Source organism: Macaca thibetana, chromosome 7, assembly GCF_024542745.1.
Source record: "Macaca thibetana thibetana isolate TM-01 chromosome 7, ASM2454274v1, whole genome shotgun sequence".
Classification (NCBI taxonomy): Eukaryota; Metazoa; Chordata; class Mammalia; order Primates; family Cercopithecidae; genus Macaca; species Macaca thibetana.
Window position 1 is genome coordinate 40,056,305 of NC_065584.1, and position 19,298 is coordinate 40,075,602.

General features: G+C 44.8%; 2 protein-coding genes across 2 annotated transcripts in view; both read right to left on the reverse strand.

The window, feature by feature from the left end:
• Positions 1 to 1,599, reverse strand: part of ARG2 (arginase 2) — a 34,191-nt gene extending 32,592 nt beyond the window's left edge. The window contains exons 1-2 of the mRNA XM_050797054.1: positions 1,302 to 1,599; positions 441 to 513 (exon numbers count right to left, since the gene is read on the reverse strand). Of these exons, the coding sequence (XP_050653011.1) occupies positions 441 to 513; positions 1,302 to 1,412 (184 nt within the window). The 5' untranslated portion in view covers positions 1,413 to 1,599. The remainder of the gene's footprint in view (positions 1 to 440; positions 514 to 1,301) is intronic.
• The window catches only part of RDH12 (retinol dehydrogenase 12), a 340,678-nt gene that overhangs the window by 119,896 nt on the left and 201,484 nt on the right, over positions 1 to 19,298 (reverse strand). The gene's annotated exons all lie outside the window — the stretch shown is intronic.

The following is a 19,298-nucleotide window of genomic DNA, read 5'->3' on the forward strand; positions in this document are numbered from 1 at the left end:
CTATAAGACCTATATTACTGCTTCCAGTAATAAAGATATTAACCCTAGAGAGGAAATAATTTGAAGACAGGAAACTGGTGAGACTGACAAATCATAAGCATCTCAAGATTGAGTTAGGAAAATGGAATTTTAAGGGGAAAGGTTGACTATGCAGTTGAAGCTGGAGTTAGTGTTCTTAGCATCACTTGCATTCACTGGCAGCTGTTCAGACCTTGCCTCACTCTACCACCTTGCCTTTCAACACACTCTTTATTGCACGAGGACTTTCCCTGATGACTCCTTGATAGATCTTAGGCTGTAGATGGAATCCAAAGGAGGATGCCGGATGTGGCAGACTGTTCCCAAACACAAAGCTGTGTGGTTCCTGGATGTCAGAGAAAAAGATTCTGAAATACTCTATTACTAGTCCTGCACTGATATCTAAAAATCTAACCACTTACCCAGACTGGAGAGCCTTTTCATCAAGCCAGCTTCTCTTATGGCAGCGGGACCATGCTCCACTCCTTTTCTTTTCTGTCAATCACAAAAATTACAGTTAGAGAAGATGACTGAAAAAACCACTTTGGTACACTTAGTTCCCAGCAGGTTCCTCTGAAAACCTGTGACAGCATCAGCCCTTCCATCTATGACTGTCCTTCTAACTCCATTGTTGGAATCACATCAGCTGCCCAAGCCAAGACGGGAGAGGCTGAGCCAGGTTAGGATCCGGGAACTAGGCGTGTGTGGGGCTGGCTGGGGCCAGAGACCGGGCTTCTAGAAGACTGAGCGCTCCCGACTGCAGGTTTCCTTCATTGAAGAGAACAAAACAGCTCCTCCCGGCCTCCCGCGCTGGAGAGGCCAGCTCCAATTTCCCTCCCAGTTAAATAAAGCTCATTCTGAGTGAATGGATCCAGAAGACTTAAATCCTCGGTCGCTCCCTTTAACCTCCTCCATCGATTCTCCACTGGGGATTCTGGCCAGTTTCGCCTCCTCCAGCCCCTCCAAGGAATCCTCCCTCTCATTCTCTCCCCTCCATCACCCCAAGCTGCATCCACCGTTTTCTCGGTCTTTCTGGGGAGGCCGCAGAAACTCGCCCTCATCCCAAACAGGGTGGCCTCCACCCCTCCCTCCCTCTCCATCCTCTGTCGGGGAAAGTCCCACACGCTCCCACGGTGCCCAATCGCGGGAACCCGCCAGCTCTTCCCCTCGCCTTTTCTCCCCAACCTCTCCTCGCCTCCCGGTCCCCCGTATCCCACCGCCGCCTTCTCCAGGTTCTGGGGGGCGGAGGATCCTGCCCGGCGGTGCCAGGTGCCAGTTCTCACCTGCCCTTGTGAGAACGGGGCTCCTATCACAGCCACAGAGTGGACGGATTTCTTCAGGATGGAATGCACTCGCTTCTGGAGGAGACGCGAGAGGCTGCCCCTTAGGGACATGATCCGTGGCACTGAGAATCTCCAAAGCAGAGGCTCAGGGCGGCTGGAAGCCGGGAGTGAGCGCCACCGCCGGTCGCTGCGCCTACCTACTCGCTCCAGCCTCCGCCCCGCCCCGTGACGTCACCGCCACATTGTCCCCGCCCCGACCCCGCCGCCCGCGCCTCCAACCAGCCCCCGGCACACCTTCGCAGGCCCCGCCCACCGCTCTGCAGGGCTGGGACATGCCTTCGATGACGTCACCCCACGCTGGCCTGGGCTCTCCGGCCAGGGACATGCCCCTGCCTCTGATGCCAGAAGGCCAATATCCAGGTCTGGCCAGTAAGAGCGGTGACCAACAGGTGTGTCCCTTCGCGGGAGGCGGCCGGCCCCTGCCAGGTTCCTGAACTTGGCGGAACACAGGAATCAACACGAATCTTCACGCCCGGCTGATGCTGACTCTACCGATGGGCTGGCTGGGTCGGGCCTGGTCTGACCAGACCCCACGTGAGTGCCCTGCCTAGTCAAAACCAGCATCCATCTTCGTTCTGTCTCAAAGCTCAACGCCCACGAAACACTCTTAGACTTTGGGCATCAGTGAAATTTAGATTCGGAGATATAATATAGATGAGAGCTCTCTGAGCCGGGCACGTTTATAAAGAGCCGTCTACCTTAGGTATTTTGAATGAAAGAGGTTAGGATTTACAAAGCAAATTACTTCTAAATGTTTTTAATTCTTTACCTGAATAACGGGAGCGCTGGTTATTAAAAAGTAAATATAGCAACGTATTTAGACTATTTCTAATTTTGGGGTAGGCTAAAGAGCTGAAAGTACTAAGTAACTACTTAGAGTTTTAACAACTAATAATAATTTAATAATACTCAGCATTCCAAGAACTTTACCCCTCCAATTCTATACCACAGGTTACTTTTTAAAGGGAAGAAGACAAGATCAAAGGTGTAAGTAATTTTCCCACAGCCACATGGCTTGTAAGTGGCAGAGCTGACTCCACATTCCAAGTTCTTAACCAACACACCATGGCATGCACGAATCTAGACATTATTTCTACCAAATTAATTCTTTACATAAACACCTGAAATTTATTTCAACTGATGTCAGTTTACACACTGCTTTCCAAAATAGTTCAGAGGTCTCCATGGCAACACCATAACTCCAAAGGAGCTTTAGTACCTTAAGGCATTTTATTTTTAGAGGCTCTGTTGTGTACTGTGTCCCCCTGCTGGTTTAACAATGCTGTCTTTGAGGCCTTAGCAAAATAACTGCTGTAAGTCAGTGGTTCTAAAAGTGTGGTCCCAGACCAGCAGCATCAGCATCACCTGGATACAGCATCAAGAAGAAACCGGCTGCACACGGTGACTCACCCCTGTAATTCGAGCACTTTGGAAGGCCAAGGCAGAGGATCTGAGTTTGAGACCAGCCTGGGCAGCATAGTGAGATGCTGACTGTACTAGAGATTAAAAAAAAAAAAAGCTGAGTGTGGTGGCATGTGCCTATGGCCCCAGCTACTCGGGAGGCTAAAGTGGGAGGATCTCTTGAGCCCAGGAAGTCGAGGCTTCAGTGAGCCATGATCACACCACTGTACCTCAGCCTGGGTGACAGAGTGACACCCTGTCTCAAAAACAAAAATAAATAAAAAGCAGCAAGAAACTTCTTGCTTCTGGAGCACCTGTTATGGGTCACCAGATACTTGTTAGAAGTGCAAATTCTTGGGCCCCACCCCCAAATGTACAGAATCAGTAACTCCAGGGGCAGGGCACCAGTAACCTATGTTTTAACAAGCCCTCCAGGAATGGGAGGGGGCGTGGTCAGGGATTCAGTCACAGATACATCATACTTGTTCAGTTCACTGAAATTATGTTGATACTTTTGTATTTCTTGCCCATCACCACATTCAACTTTTTCCCTTTTACTATGTTTTCTGAAGTTGATACTGGCACAGGTTGCCTCAGGGCTTCCTGTGCTACTGCAAAAACCTCTTGCTTCCACTGGGTGAGGTGGCTCACGCCTGTAATCCCAGCACTTTGGGAGGCCAAGGCGGGTGGATCACCTGAGGTTGGGAGTTTGAGACCAGCCTGGCCAGCATGGAGAAACCCCCGTCTCTACTAAAAATACAAAAAGCTGGGCGTGGTGGCGGGTGCCTGTAATCCCAACTACTCAGGAGGCTGAGGCAAGAGAATCACTTGAACCTGGGAGGCGGAGGTTGCGGTGAGCTGAGATTCTGCCATTGCACTCCAGCCTAGGCAACAAGAGCGAAACTCTGTCTCAAAAACGAACAAACAAACAATAACAACAACACAAAACAAAAAAACCTCTTGCTTTTTGAGCATTTACTCTGGATCACCAGACTGACCTTTCCAAAGTGCTACTTTAATCCTGCATGTCATTTTCAGTGGTTTTCCACAACCTATAGTTTAGTCAGAGATAAATTACTAGTTCCACTTTATTATGCACTGGGAAAGTGAACAGGAGATTGTTATACAGGTTGAGCATCCTTAATCCAAAAATCTAAAATCCCAATCCAAATTTTCAGCACCTACATGATGACACAAGTGGAAAATCCCATACTGGACCTCATGTGACCAGTCCCAGTCAAAATGCAGTCAGTTTGGTCCGAAGGTAGTGAGTTACCTTAATAGATTGTTCACAGTCAGTTACAGATGGAACACCTTGTTCTATTTTTTCTCCCCTTCTCACTACTGCACTTATCTAGTCTTAAAAAAAAAGAAAGTAAAGAAAAAAGAAAGGGCCGGGCGCGGTGGCTCAAGCCTGTAATCCCAGCACTTTGGGAGGCCGAGACGGGCGGATCACGAGGTCAGGAGATCGAGACCATCCTGGCTAACACGGTGAAACCCCGTCTCTACTAAAATACAAAAAAAACTAGCCGGGCGAAGTGGCGGGCGCCTGTAGTCCCAGCTACTCAAGAGGCTGAGCCAGGAGAATGGCGTGAACCCGGGAGGCGGAGCTTGCAGTGAGCTGAGATCCGGCCACTGCACTCCAGCCTGGGCGACAGAGCCAGACTCTGTCTCAAAAAAAAAAAAAAAAAAAAAAAGAAAAACAGAAAAGTATAAAAAAGGCTGCGTGCAGTGGCTCATGCCTATGAGCCATGATTGCATCATTGCACTGCAGCCTGGGTGACAGAGCCAGACCCTGTCTCTAAAGAAAATAAAAACAGGGCCTGGCATGGTGGCTCACGCCTGTAATCCCAGCACTTTGGGAGGCCGAGGTGGGTGGATTGCCTGAGGTCAGGAGTTCGAGACCAGTCTGGCCAACATGGTGAAACCCCATCTCTACTAAAAACACAATAAAATTAGTCAGGCGTGGTGGCGTGTGCCTGTTATCCCAGCTACTTGGGAGGCTGAAGCAGGGGAATTGTTTGAACCAGGGAGGTAGATGTTGCAGTGAGCCAAGATAGCACCACTGCACTCCAGCCTGGGTGACAGAGTGAGGACCCTGTCTCAAAAGATAAATAAATAAAAATAAAAATGAAATAATGCAGTCAAAACTTTGTTTCATGAACAAAATTATTTAAAATATTTTATAAAATCACCTTCAGGATATGTGTATAAGGTGTATATGAACATAAGTTTCATGTTTAAAGTTGCATCCCATCCTATGATACCTCATTATGTATATGCAAATATTCAAATAAAAATCCAAATCTTTTTTCGGGCCATATGCGGAACAGAACAAGAAAAAGGCTGAAGGAGACCTCTTAGGTGCATTGGGATCCTTGAACTACTTTTTTGTCTCCCCTTTAGGAGGGATATATGTTTTAATTTCTCTTTCATAGCGGGCCTTGTCCGCCCTTGCCATAGCTTCAAATTGTCCTTTCTCTTTAGCAGACATGGTCTTCCACCTCTCTGAGCACTTCTTAGGAAACTCTGAGAAGTCGAGTGAAGCATCTAGGTGCTTCTTCTTATGCTCCTCCGGACAAGTTTGCACACAAAACACATATGATGGCATTTTGCCTCTTGGCTTCTTAAGATCTCCTTTGCCCATGTTTAGTCATTTTTCCTCAGCGAGGCACAGAGTCGCCCAGTGCCCATCTGGCTCTCACTTGCCCTGGCACTGTCTTTATGGAGCTCAATGTACTGCTTATAATTCATTTTTACAACCCCAAAGTTCATAAAACAGCAACTCAAAGCAAAACAAAAAACAAACCCCAAAGTTCCAAATGAATACCTCCTTTTATTTTCAAAATAGGCATTTAATTTAAAAATCTGTTTTTAAAAATAAAATTCTAAAGTCATAAAGAATGAGTTACATTTTAAAAATTTACTTTAAAACTTGTACCGTTAGTGCATCGCTCTAGGATCCCTCCTCAGGTTTAAACCAGTTTGCTCCATCTTTCTTCTTCCTCTGTAGGAAAATCTAGAGATTTGGCCTCTTTCCTTTAATTGCATGGCTGCCAACACACACTCTATCCCTTAATAGGTTGCTGGGAGTTGTGGGGTGGGGAACTGTGAGGGAGTGGGAATAAGTAAGATGCAATTGTCAGGTTTGCTGATTTCTGTGGTGTAAATACTTCCTATTTATGAGCTCCCATTGTGATGTCACTGAACATGGAGTTGGGAAGAGGTGCTCATTATACAATATTTCTACCATACAGATACAATCAACACAAAGAACCTCAAGGACATAAATAATAGGAAGACATAGTAAAATAATTAGGCAGTGATAAGTCTGGAGTCTATATTATCTTTGGTTTTAATATAATTTATGTAGTTAAATTATTACAGGCTGGAGTACAGAGGCACAATCACAGCTGACAGCAACCTTGACCTCCTGGACTCACGCAATCCTCCCACCTCAGCCTCCTGAGTAGCTGGGACTACAGGTGCACGCCACCATACCCAGCTAATTTCTTTCTTTTTTTTTTTTTTTTTGGAGAGATGGGGTTCTCATTATGCTGCCTAGACTGGTCTTAAACTCGTGGGCTCAAGCGATCCTCCTTGCCTCAGCCTCCCAAAGCTGAGATTACAGGCATAAGCCACCATACCCAGACTGTAATCTGATTGTTAATGAAGGTTGTGTTTGACAACTGGCTCACAAAATCCTAAAAATTGCAAGCTGCTAAGAGCAGGCTCTAGCACACCCTTGTTTACTGCAAATCCAAGGGGACTCACAGAAGGGTAAACTGCAAATTCTCAAAGGCAGTGTAGTGGCAGAAAAATGTGATAACTTTCCTCATCCATCGTAAGGAACAGCCACCACTCCTATAGCAAACGACAGATTAACAAGAGAAAAGAACCAGGTGCAGTGGCTCATGCCTATACTGCTAGCACTTTGGGAGGCCAAGGCAGGAATATTGCTTGAGCCCAGGAATTCAGGACCAGCCTGGACAACATAACAAGGCCCTGTCTCTACAAAAAATAAACAAAATTAGCTGGGTGTGGTGGTGTGCACCCGTAGATCCAGCTACTCAGGAAACAGGAGCCAGAAGGATCACTTGAGCCCAAGAGGTCGAGGCTGCAGTGAACTGTGATCATGCCACTGCACTCTAGCCTGGGTGACAGAGTGAGACTGTGTCTCAAAAAAAGAAAACAAAACCAAAAGAAAATTATAACAAATTTATTTCATCAAAGTTTTACATGACACTAGAGCCTTCAGAAATGAAGACCCATTATCCCCCAAAGCAGGGCACCACAGTGATTGAAAAGTGGTAGTGATTTATAGTTGTGGATGCTGCACTTGTGTGAGATGTTGATTCTGAACCTCTGGCAATCTTTGAATCTTCTTGGTTAATATCGTTTTGGCAAATACAGACTGTAATGGTTACATGATGGCAGTGTTTATGGGCAACACAGGTGCACACCTGGCATTGATAACCCTGTTTCCCAAATACTCCCCAGATAAACTTCCTGCAGTAAGAGCAGTAGGTGGGCTGCCTCAGGTATGTGAGAATAATCTTGTTTCCATTGATCTGTTTTATTGGTGGGGAGGGGTTGGGTTTGGAGACAGGGTCTCATTCTGTCACTCAAGCTGGAGTGCAGTGGTACAATCATAGCTCACTGCAGCCTTGAACTCCTGGCTCAAGAAATCCTCCACCTCAGCCTTCCAAGTAGCTGGAAGCACAGGCATGCACCACCACTCCTGGCTAATTTTTATTTTAGAGACAGGATCTCACCATGTTGCTCAGGCTGGTCTTGAACTCCTGGTCTCAGATAATCCTCTCACCTCAGCCTCCTAAGTACCTGGGATTACAGGCTAGAGCCACCATGCCCTGCCCTATCAGGGTTATGACCACAGTTACTTTCCCCTCTGGCTGCAGATTCACCAAGCCTTGTAAGATGTTCAAGGTGTTGGCCATGCTGGCCGTGCACAGCCGCTCCCAGTGAAAAGAAAAAAAAAAAAAAAAGCTCAGAGCAATCTTTTGAATCTGTGCTCCTGTGTTGCAATCCTCAAGCTTGGTCCAAATAAATTCTCTAGTTACATTAATTTTGCCTCAGCTTCTTCCTTTTAGTCCACACTGGAATTGCTACCAGGGCAGCCCTAGAAATATAGCTGGGAAAGCTCATTATTTTCTTTCTTTTTTGAGACAGAGTGTCCCTCTGTCACCCAGGCGTGCAGTGGTGCGATCTCGGCTCCCTGTAACCTCCACCTCCTGGGTTCAAGAGATTCTTGTGCCTCAGCCTCCTGAGTAGCTGGGATTACAGGTGCACGCCACCACGGCTGGCTAATTTTTTGTATGTGTTTTTAGTAAGATGGTGGAGGGGGTGGTCTCACCACATTGGCCAGGCTGGTCTTGAACTCCTGGCCTCCAGTGATCTGCCTGCCTTGGCCTCCCAAAGTGCTGTGATTACAGGTGTGAACCACCACACCCAGCCTATTTTCTTAAACCATAAACAGCTGTGAAAGCTCATTTTTTTTTTTCCTTAACAGTGTTTTTCTAGTCTTTTTATCTGAAGGTACTTTGCTTAAAAGAACTCCAGATGGCCCGAGAAGCCACAGGAGCTTCAGAACCCTTCGTCAATTACCAGAGGAAGAAAAGGCTGGTGCAAAACTGGTGCCAACCAGAACTGGAAGCTCCTTGTTACCTTTAGATCATTAAGATATCATTATAATATCAAAATCCCACCCATAGAAGAAAATCCCCACCATTTTATGAACATGCATTGTATGAAGATGCATGTTGATGATCTTGGGCTCCCAGCATGTGTTTACATACCTCCCCTTCCCACATCTAACTCCATAAAATTCCCCAGTTTCCCATGGCTCTGGGAGAAGGTGTCTTTAGAGCAGGGGTACCCAACCCCCGGGCCATTGACTGGTACTGGCCTGTGGCCTGTTAGGAACCAAGTTGCATAGCAGGAGGTGAGTAGCAGGTGGGCAAGCAAGCGAGTGAAGCTTCATCGGTATTTACAGCCACTCCCCATTGCTGGCATTACTGCCTGAGCTCCGCCTCCTGTCAGATCAGCAGCGGCATTAGATTCTCCTGGGAGCGTGGACCCTATTGTGAACTATGCATGTGAGGGATCTAGGTTGCACACTCCTTATGAGAATTTAATGCCTGATGATCTGTCACTGTCTCCCATCACCCACAGATGGGGCCATTTAGTTGCAGGAAAACAAGCTCAGGGCTCCCACTGATTCTACATTATGGTGAGTTGTATAATTATTTCATTATATATTGCAGTGTAATAATAATAGCAATAAAGTGCACAATAAATGTAATGCACTTAAATCATCCCAAAACCATCCCCCACACCCTGGTCTGTGGAAAAATTGTCTTCCATGAAACTGCTTCCTGCTGTCAAAAAGGTTGGAGAACATTGCTTTAGAGCAAGAGCTCTCTATTCATGGCCAGAAATAAAACCTGCTTGCCTTTTGTTTTTCCCATTGGTTGTTCTTTCTTTGCAGCTGACACAAAGTAGGGAAAGAACTCATTTTACCAGCGATAGAATTACAGGGTACATGTGGCCAGGTGCAGTGGCTCACGCCTGTATTCCCAGCACTTTGGGAGGCTGAGGCAGGCAGATCACCTGAGTTCAGGAGTTCGAGACCAGCCTGGCCAATATGGTGAAACCCCGTCTCTACTTAAAAAAAAAAAAAAAAAAAAATTAGCCAGATGTGGTGGCACATGCCTGTAGTCCCAGCTACTTGCGAGGCTGAGGCTGGAGAATCACTTGAACCTGGCTGGGAGGTGGAGGTTGCAATGAGCCAAGATGGCACCACTGCACTCCAGCCTGGGCGACAGTGTGAAACTCCATCTCAATAAATAAATAAATAAATAATTACAGGGTACATGTTTACATGAAGTGGTCATAGCCCAGGGGCATCTCATGGACGATGGCTGCCATCAGTGGCGTTAGTGTAGAGCTCCTCATTGTACATGGGTTTGTTGGTTTGGTGCTAGTGTGGTCCACATTCACCTCGTCCACACTCACCATCAGGTATGGCTCCAGCAGCTGGTGGCCCTTCATGAGCAAGTGGCACAGGTATCACAGTCTGACGGGTTCTTCTTGCCTGCTGCAAGAAGAAAAAAACAACATTGAAAAAAAAAAAACATTGAGAACAGCAGAAGTTGTGGCAAAGAAAGAGTTTAATTAATAATTGCAGGGTCAAGCCAAGTGAGGAAAACAGGGAGAAATTTCTCAAATCTCTCTCTCCAAGAATTTGGAGGCTAGGGTTTTTTAAGGGTACTTTGGGAGGCAGGGAGCTGGGGAACTGAAACAATTGATTGATTGGGGATAGAATCACAGGGGCCTCTAAAACTGTCTTTGCACAGCTGAGTCAGTTCCCAGGAAGTGTGGGTGGTCTCAGGACCAGGCGGCCTCTCTTGATCTACTGAAATGCTAAACCTGAAAAGGATCTCCAAGACCAGGTCTTTAGGTTTCACAATAGTGAGGTCATCTATAGGAGTAGTTGAGGAAGTTATCAATCTTGAGCCCCCCATTATGTGACTTTGGGGCAGTAAGCAACTTACAGAAAACAGAGGGAGCAATAGCAGCTCATTCTTTAACTATGTTCAAGCCCCTACCACAATTCTTCAGCAAAGTTCAAACCCCTACCATAATTGTAACCATGTCATATGAATGTGGCTTCAATCTCCAAACAAGGAGGGGGGTCAGTTCTCCTTGCCTCAAAGTTTAGCTATAAACTAAATTCCTCTTATAGTTATCTTGGTCTCTGCACTAGAATATACAAAAACAAAACAACAACAAAACCCCAAAACAATTTAGTTTGCAAGACTAGAAGCAAAATGGGGTCAGTCATGTTGTATTTCATTACTTAAAATTCTGCAAAGGTGGTTTCTCAGGGAATGTGGATCCTTGAATAGCCATTCAACAGCATGGTGCTGGACCATAGGCTGGCGCCTCTGCCCCCGGCTGGCAACCCTCGAAACAACCACAGAAGTGGAGGCAGCCCTGGGGAAAAGCAGCATCCAAGCGGCCCTTGACTAGCCATTCTGCCTTCTCCGTTGGCCCTTCTTCTCCCCTCATTCCCTTCGTCCCTCCCAAGGTCGAAAGGAAGGGACCGGGCTCACTAGGGAAGCCTGTCCCTCTCAATCTCACAGCGCTTCCAGGGGCCTTGTTGGGACTCGCCCTTTCTCCAGGGCCAAGAAACTCCTCTACTCTGAAAGCTGGAGCTACCAGTCCCGTTAGTGCCAGCCCCTAGCGGATCCCCATCCCCTTCGCCTTTTCCTCCTCAAGAATATGTTTTGTTAAAATATTTGGCCTTTTGTCTTTGGTTCCTGAAACAACTCTAGAGCAATAAAGGTGAAAGGCTCTTGTTATTTATAATGAGCCCCTTTCAACCACACCTAAATTTATGTTAAGGCGGTGAGTTTTGTAAAGTCCCTAGGTAACCACAGGATTAGGGGCTGGTTACCAGGAGAAGAAACCATGTGCTCAGGGGCTTGAAATTCATACCCCCACCCCGCCCCCAACACACACACACCTTCAGGAAGGGGAAGAGGGGCTGAAGGCTGAGTTGGCCATCAATGACCAGTAATTTAATCAATCAGACCTACACAATGAAGCCTCCATATATAAACCCAAAAGGACTGAGTTCAGCGGACTTCTACATATGGGGTACAGGGAAGGCAGTGCACCCCAACTCCATGGGACAAAAGCGCCTGAACTCAGGACCTTCCCAGACTTCCCTCTATGTATCTCTTCATCTGGCTATTCATTTGTATCCTTTAAAATACGCATTATAATAAACCAGTAAGCATAAGTAAAGTGTTTCCCTGAGTTCTGTGAGCCTTCATGAGCAGTGGCACAGGTGTCACAGCCTGACCGGTTCTTCTTGCCTGCTGCCCTGAAAAAAACCACTGAGAACAGCGGGAGTTGCAGCAAAGACAGAGTTTATAGGAAATTAACTGAACCCAAAAGGAGTCTTGTGGGAATGCCAATTAATAGCTGGTTGGTGGGAAGTTCCAGAAGCTTGGGCTTGCGATTGATGTCTCAAGTCGGGGGTGCTTTTGTGGGACTGAACTGTCGACAAGTTCTGTAGGATCTGACGTGACTTCCAAGTGGACAGTGTCAGAATTGCTTGCTTGGTGTATGAGGAAAACCCCCCACACACTTGGTCACAGAAGTTTTCCGTGTTGTAAGAAACAACAGGAGAATGAAACTGTTTGTGTTTTGTTTTGTTGTTTTCTATTCCATGCTCTTGTAAAAAAGTGCCCAGAGAGCTGCCTTGCCCCTTGTATCATGTGAGGACACAGCAAGAATGTGTCATCTGTGAAACGGGCTATCACCAGACACCAAATTTGCAGGCAACATGATCCTGGACTTCCCAGCCTCCAGGACTGTGACAAATAAATTTCTGAGGTTTCCTGTGAGGAAGTTTCCTGATTGGGAAAAGACTGAGACTTAGCACCAGAAAGTCCTAATTCAGCATCATTCAGTATCAAAAAACCCAGTAGAACCTTCCATATATTCCCACTGAAGCCCTAAACCTCCCTCCTTTTGTTTAAGGTGATATATACAGTTGTCCCTCTATATTAGTTGGGGATTGGTTCCAGGACCTCCCTCAGATACCAAAATCTACAGACGCTTAAGTTCCCGATATAAAATGGCATCGTGTTTGCATATAGCCTATGCAATCCTCCTGTATACTTTAAATCATCTCTAGTCTACTTCTTATACCTAATACAATATACATTATATGTAAATAGCCATTATCCTGTATTGTTCAGGGAATGATGGCAAGAAAAAAGTCTACGCAAGTTCAGTACAGACATTATTTTTTTCTCTTTTTCTTTTTTATTTTCGAGACAGGGTCTCACCCAGGCTGGAGTGCATTGGCATGAACATGGCTCACTGCAGCCTTGTCATCCTGGGCTCAAGGGATCCTGCTGCCTCCACCTTCCGTGTAGCTGGGACAGTAGGCACGTGCCACAACACCCAGCTAATTTTTTTGATTTTTTGTAGAGACAGGGGTTTCACTTTGTTGCCCAGGCTGGTCTCAAACTCCTGGGCTCAAGCAATCCTCCTGTCTCAGCCTCCCAAAGTGCTGAGATTACAGGCGTGAGCCACCAAACCAGCTCTCTGAATATTTTCCACCCTTGGTTGGTTGAATTCATGGATGCAGAATCGACAAATACAAAGGATACCTTTATCTGGATACCTTTATCTCTGACTATTCAGAGTTACACTGTACTACACAACACCCCAGTAGGTAAATTAACGTTTTCTCCTATTAAAGTCTATTGTCAGTTAATTCACAGGCCTCTAACATTAGAGCCTAGGATGGCAGAGGGAAAGATTTCCTCCCAAGAGTGCTTAACTCTGGCAGCTCCCTAAAAATAACTTGGGAGCTTTTTAAAAATACTCATGTCCAGGTTGGGCGTGGTGGCTCACGCCTGTAATTCCAGCACTTTGGGAAGCAGAGGCGGGTGGATCACGAGGTCAAGAGATCAAGACTATCCTGGCCAACATGGTGAAACCCCGTCTCTACTAAAAATACAAACATTAGCTGGCCCTGGTGGCAGGCGGCTGTAGTCCTGGCTTCTTGGGAGGCTGAGGTAGGAGAATCTCTGGAACCTGGGAGGCGGAGGTTGCCGTGAGCCGATATCACGCCACTGCACTCCAGCCTGGTGACAGAGCGAGACTCCGTCTCAAAAAACAAAAACAAAAACAAACAAACAAAACTCATGTTCATGTTCTCCTTCCCTCACTGCCCATTCTGATTTAATTACCTGGGATGGACCCAGGTGTAGTAGTTTTTAAAAGCTCCCCAGCTGATTGTACTATGCAGCAGGGTAGAGAATCCAGTATTAAGAGTTACATCTTTCAGTACTTCTCAAATTTTAATGTCTAAGAGTATCACCTGAGAATTTTGCTAAAACTCAGATTCTGAGTCTATAGGTTTGGTGTGAGACCCAAGAATCTGCATTTCGAACAAGCACCGAGCCACTGCTGCTGGTTTACCGCCCACACTTTCAATATATCAGGGTTTTTAAAACTCAGAGCTCTTGGCCATGCAGGGTGGCTCACGCCTGTAATCCCAGCACTTTGGGAGGCCAAGGTGGGCAGATCACAAGATCACGAGGTCAAGAGATCGAGACCATCCTCGCAAAGATGGTGAAACCTCCGTCTCTACTAAAAAATACAACAAATTAGCTGGGTGTGGTGGTGCGTGCCTGTAGTCCCAGCTACTCGGGAGGCTGAGGCAGGAGAATCGCTTGAAACCGGAAGGCGGAGGTTGCAGTGAGCCAAGATCACACCACTGCACTCCAGCCTGAGCAACAAGAGCGAAACTCCATCTCAAAAACGACAACAACAAAAAACCAACAAAAACCAGAGAACCTTTCCTTTGAAATCTTCATTAAAAAATAGTTACATAAAGGTAACTTATTTCCAAGCCTACACAGTTGTGGCTTGATCAAAATCATGAAACTGAGCTGAGGCTGTTATAGTCTAATTGAACCTATTTGTAAAACCTATGCCCATCAAATTAGATCCATCTTTTATCTAAACTTTCTCACAAGCTTGGTTTAGTACATTCAAAAACCTTTAGTGCACAAGAACAAAAAGTATCCTGATATTACAAGGGAAGAGAAACAGTCCACATAAAAGCCAGGTGTGTTCCTAAAGTTGAAAATACTAAGCTCTACTGTTTTAGAAAGTCACAAGATGGAGATGTGACTTCATGAAAAACAACAACAACAACAACACTACTTTCTGCGCTATATCAGATTCTGCCAATAGATTTCTTTCTATGTTTCCTTTCTTCTATTTTTTTCCCATTGTCATTTGTCCTTACTTGTAACAATTACTAGCCATTTTCACTAGCTATTAGAACAACAGGGTGACAGCAAGCAAACTATGGTAGATTAATGTCGGGGAAAAATAAGTATTTTTTCTTTTCATTGCTAGGTTAATGGCTGACAACAAAGCACACATCAACATGAGAAAAAGTATACAAGAAAACATATTAATCAGCTAGGTACAGTGGCTGACACCTGCAATCCCAGCACTTTAGGAGGCCGAGGCAGGCAGGTTGCTTGAGACTGACCTGGGTAACATGGTGAAACCTCGCCTCTATTAAAAATACAAAAATTAGCCTGACATGGTGGTGCGCACCTGTAGTCCCAGCTACTGGGGAGGCTGAGGCAGGAGGATTACTTGAGCCCAGGAGGTGGAGGTTGCAGTGAGCCAAGATTGCGCCACTGCACTCCAGCCTGGGTAACACAGCGAGACTATGTATAAAAAAAAATAATATGAGAGAAGCATATAAATTTATTTAATACAAATTTTATATGACATAGGAGCTTTTGTAAAGAATACTTAGGTGGCAGGATTATGGATGTATTTTGTTTTATAAAATTTCAATTTGATGTTAGGTAAACACCAAACATACCTTACTAAAAAGAGAGTGGCAAGGCTGGGCACAATGGCTCATGTCTGTAAGCCCAGCACTTTGGGAGGCCAAGGTGGGAGAATACCTTGAGCCCAGGAATTTGAAGTTATAGTGAGCTGATATTTGTGCCAATGGACTCTAGCCTGGGTGACAGAGTGAGATGCTGTCTCTAAAAATAAATAAATAAAAACGGAGAGGTAATAAAATTTTTAACGTACATCATTTATAAGAATATCAGAAAACATCAAATACCTACAAATGAAGTCTAATGAAAGATGTGCAAATAATTGTTAAGCATTGCTAAAAGAAATTAGAGAAGACTTCAATAAATGGAGAGATGCCAGGTTCATGGATTGGAACATGTGGCATAGTTAAGATGTCAATTCTCCCTTAAATTGACTAATAGATTCAGTACAATCCAAGCAAAATTTTTGGTGAAAATACAGAAGCCCTATAATAGCCAATACAATTTTGAAGAAAAGGTACAAAATGGAAAGACTTAACAGAATGAGAAATCAAGACCTGCTGTAGAGCTACAGTAATTGAGACAGGTTGCTATTAGCATAAGGGAAGACAAAATAGAACAACAGAACATAATAGACGGTGTGGAAATAGATCGACAAATATGTGGCTGCCTATTTACAACAAAGGCACCATCACAACTGGGGGGAAAGGGTAGTCTTTTCAACACATGATGCTGGGAAGAACAATTACCCTTAACCTCTACAAACAAAAATTAGTTCAAAATGGATCATTGGCTTAAATATGAAAGGTAATATAATTACGCTTCTAGGGAAAGAAAGATCGGCAAAGTTTTTTTTTGTTTTTGTTTTTTCTTTGACACAGGGTCTTACTCTGTCACCCAGGCTGGAATGCAGTGGCTTGATCATAGCTTACTGCAGCCTCGACCCCCTAGGCTCAAGCAACCCTTCTGCCTGAGCCTCCCTAGTACCTAGTAGCTGGGCCACCATGCGCAGCTTTTTTTTTTTTTTTTTGGTAGAGTCAGAGTCTCGCTATGTTGCCCAGCATGGTATGGAACTCCTGAGCTCAAACAATCTTCCTTGCTCAGCCTCTCAAAGTGCTGGGATTACAGGCATGAGCCACCATGCCCACAAGACAGGCAAAGCTTCCTAAACCAGACAAAATATTGTACACTAGCCATAAAAGACAAGACTGATAAATTGGACTTTATGAAAATTAAAACCTCTGTTCATCAAAAGACACCATTAGAGTATGGAAAAGTAAGTCACAGACTGTGTTTTACTGCTTGGAGGATATACCTCAATTTAAAAAATTTCCTTAAATGGACAGATGAGGAGACTTCCACTTCTGAAAGGTGGAACAGACATACCTTTGCCTATCCATCCCAGTAAGAAAGCTAAAACCCTTGTGCCTGTAATCCCAGCACTTTGAGAGGTCAAGGTGGGCAGATCACCTGAGGTCAGGAGTTTGAGACCAGCCTGACCAACATGGAGAAACCCCGTCCCTACTAAAAACAGAAAATTAGCCGGGCATGGTGGCGCATGCCTATAATCCCAGTTGCTTGGGAGGCTGAGCTTAGCAGGAGAATCGCTTGAACCTGAGATGCAGAGGTTGTGGTGAGCTGAGATTGTGCTATTGCACTCCAGCCTGGGCAACAAGAGCAAAACTCCTTCTCAAACAAACAAACAAAAAAACCCACAAAGTAGTAATAAGGATTTTAGTGACTGGGCACAGTGGTTCACGCTTGCAATCCCAGCGTTTTAGGAGGCCAAGGCAAGAGGAATGCTTGAACCCAGGCATTCAAGGTTACAATGAGTTATGATTATACCACTACACTCCAGCCTGAGTAACAGAGCAAGACCCTCTCTCTAAAAAGAAAAAGAATTTTAGAGATCTTGTATTACCACAGTATTTATTCCTAATAATTGAATATTTTTTTAAAATTAAGTACATTTGGCCTTTTTCTTTCTATGACTCTATAATTGTAAAACTTCTTGGCCTGCTGGGCATGGTGACTCATGCCTGTAATTCCAACTCTTTGGGAGGCTGAGGCCGAAGGATCAACTGAGCCCAGGAGTTTGAAAATAGCCTGGGAAACATAGTGAGATGCCATCTCTACAAAACATGCAAAAATTAGCCTGATGTGGTAAAGTGTGCCTATAGCCCTAGATACTTGGGGGGCTGAGGTGGGAGGATCTCTTGAGCCTAGGAAGTTGAGACTGTAGTGAGCCGTGACTGTACCACTGCAGCACTCAACTTTGGGTGACAGAGCAAGACCTTGTCTCAAAAAAAAAAAAAAAAAAAAAAAAAAAAAAAAGAAAAAGAAAAAGAAAAAAAACCAGGAAGAAAGAAAAAGAAAAGAAACTTCTTAGCCTGTACAGGTACCTTTCGTATTGTAGACCCTCTGGAAGTCTGGTGAAACGAATGGACCCCTTATTATAATAATACTTTAAAATGTATAACTACATAGGACTTCTAAGAAAATCAACTATATTAAAATATGGTTATCAAAATATTTTAAAAACGTGTTACAGTGATGTTTCTCTTTATTGACACATTAAATAATAATAGCTAGTGATGCGTTTAATAATTACTGCAATTCTGAAGTAGCAATGACTAGAAATGATATTTTGAAACAATTATTGTGAAAAGAAAATATCTGTGATTTCTGTCAGTGACAAAAATCACAAGCTCTAATACTAGTTTGTTGCCTATATTAATAATCAAAAGAAATGTTAAATTTTAATTAGAAGTTAATGAAACTAAAAATGACACACTGATTCTATCCATGGAGCCCAAGTTAAGAACTCCAGGACTACAGGCTTCCCCAAAACATTAACAGTACTTATATCTGAGTGATGGAAATATGGGTGGTTTACATTTTTTTCTTTTCTGTATTTTTCAAATTTTCCACAATAAGCAAATATTACTTTTTAAATTATAAAACACATGATATATGCAATAGTAAAAGGGGTGATGTGGTTTGGCTCTGTGTGCCTACCCAAATCTCATGTCAAACTGTAACCTCCATGTGTTAGGGGAGGGACGCTCCACCATGCCCAGCTAATTTTTTTTTGTATTTTTAGTAGAGATGGGGTTTCACCATGTTGGCTAGGCTGATCTTGAACTCCTGACCCAAGTGATCTGCCCTCCTCAGCCTCCCAAAGTGTGAGATTACAGTCATGAGCCACTACACGCAGCCCATCACCAGTGTTTTGACAGTCCACACAGCCAATCCTGGGTCACATCAGAAGTAAAAATGGAACCCATACACCACTATTACGCATGAGTTCAGTAATTTTATTATCAATTCCATCTGCATCTCCCGCTCCTACTTAATCCCCAGCCAGGTCTTGCCTGTCTACCACGGTCCAAGCAGTCATTTGGGAGACAGAACTCTCAGGCAGTGAAATCCAAACTCCGTACAAGACCCTCTTGGATCTGACCCCTACCTACCTCCCCCATTTCCAACTGTTTTCCTCACATATCAACCTTTCTGGCCTTTTGATTATTTCATTAAGCCAAGTTTGTTCCAATTTCGAGGGGTTTGTCTTTCCTGGTCTTCCTTTCTGGCAAATTCCTCCTCCAGAGCTCCTTCAGTCCTGTCTGGTTCCTCACCCTTTGTAACTCCAGTGTCCTCTTAGAGACTTCCCATGACTGCCCTATGTAAAGTCCTCAGTCAATCCCTGCCAGTCAGCACAGTATTGCCAACAATATTCTCAAGTTATTTCCACATTGTCTCCTACTAGAAAGGAAGCTACTTGAGGGCAGAGACTGTCATCAACATCGTTCACTGCTGCATCCTCAGCACCTCAAACTACCCGGCACAGGAAAAAAGTGGAATGAATACCCGTGGACTCTTCTTGCGTCTTTCCGGCTTAGAGAAATCACCTTGCCAAGCAAAAGCGTGATTAAAACTGTGGGTTTGGGCTGGGTGCGGTGGCTCACGCCTGTAATCTCAGTACTTTGGGAGGCCGAGGCGGGCGGATCACCTGGGGTCAGGACTTCGAGACCAACCTGGCCAATATGGTGAAACCCCGTCTCTACTAAAAACCCAAAAATTAGCCGGGCATGGTGGCGCACGCCTGTAATCC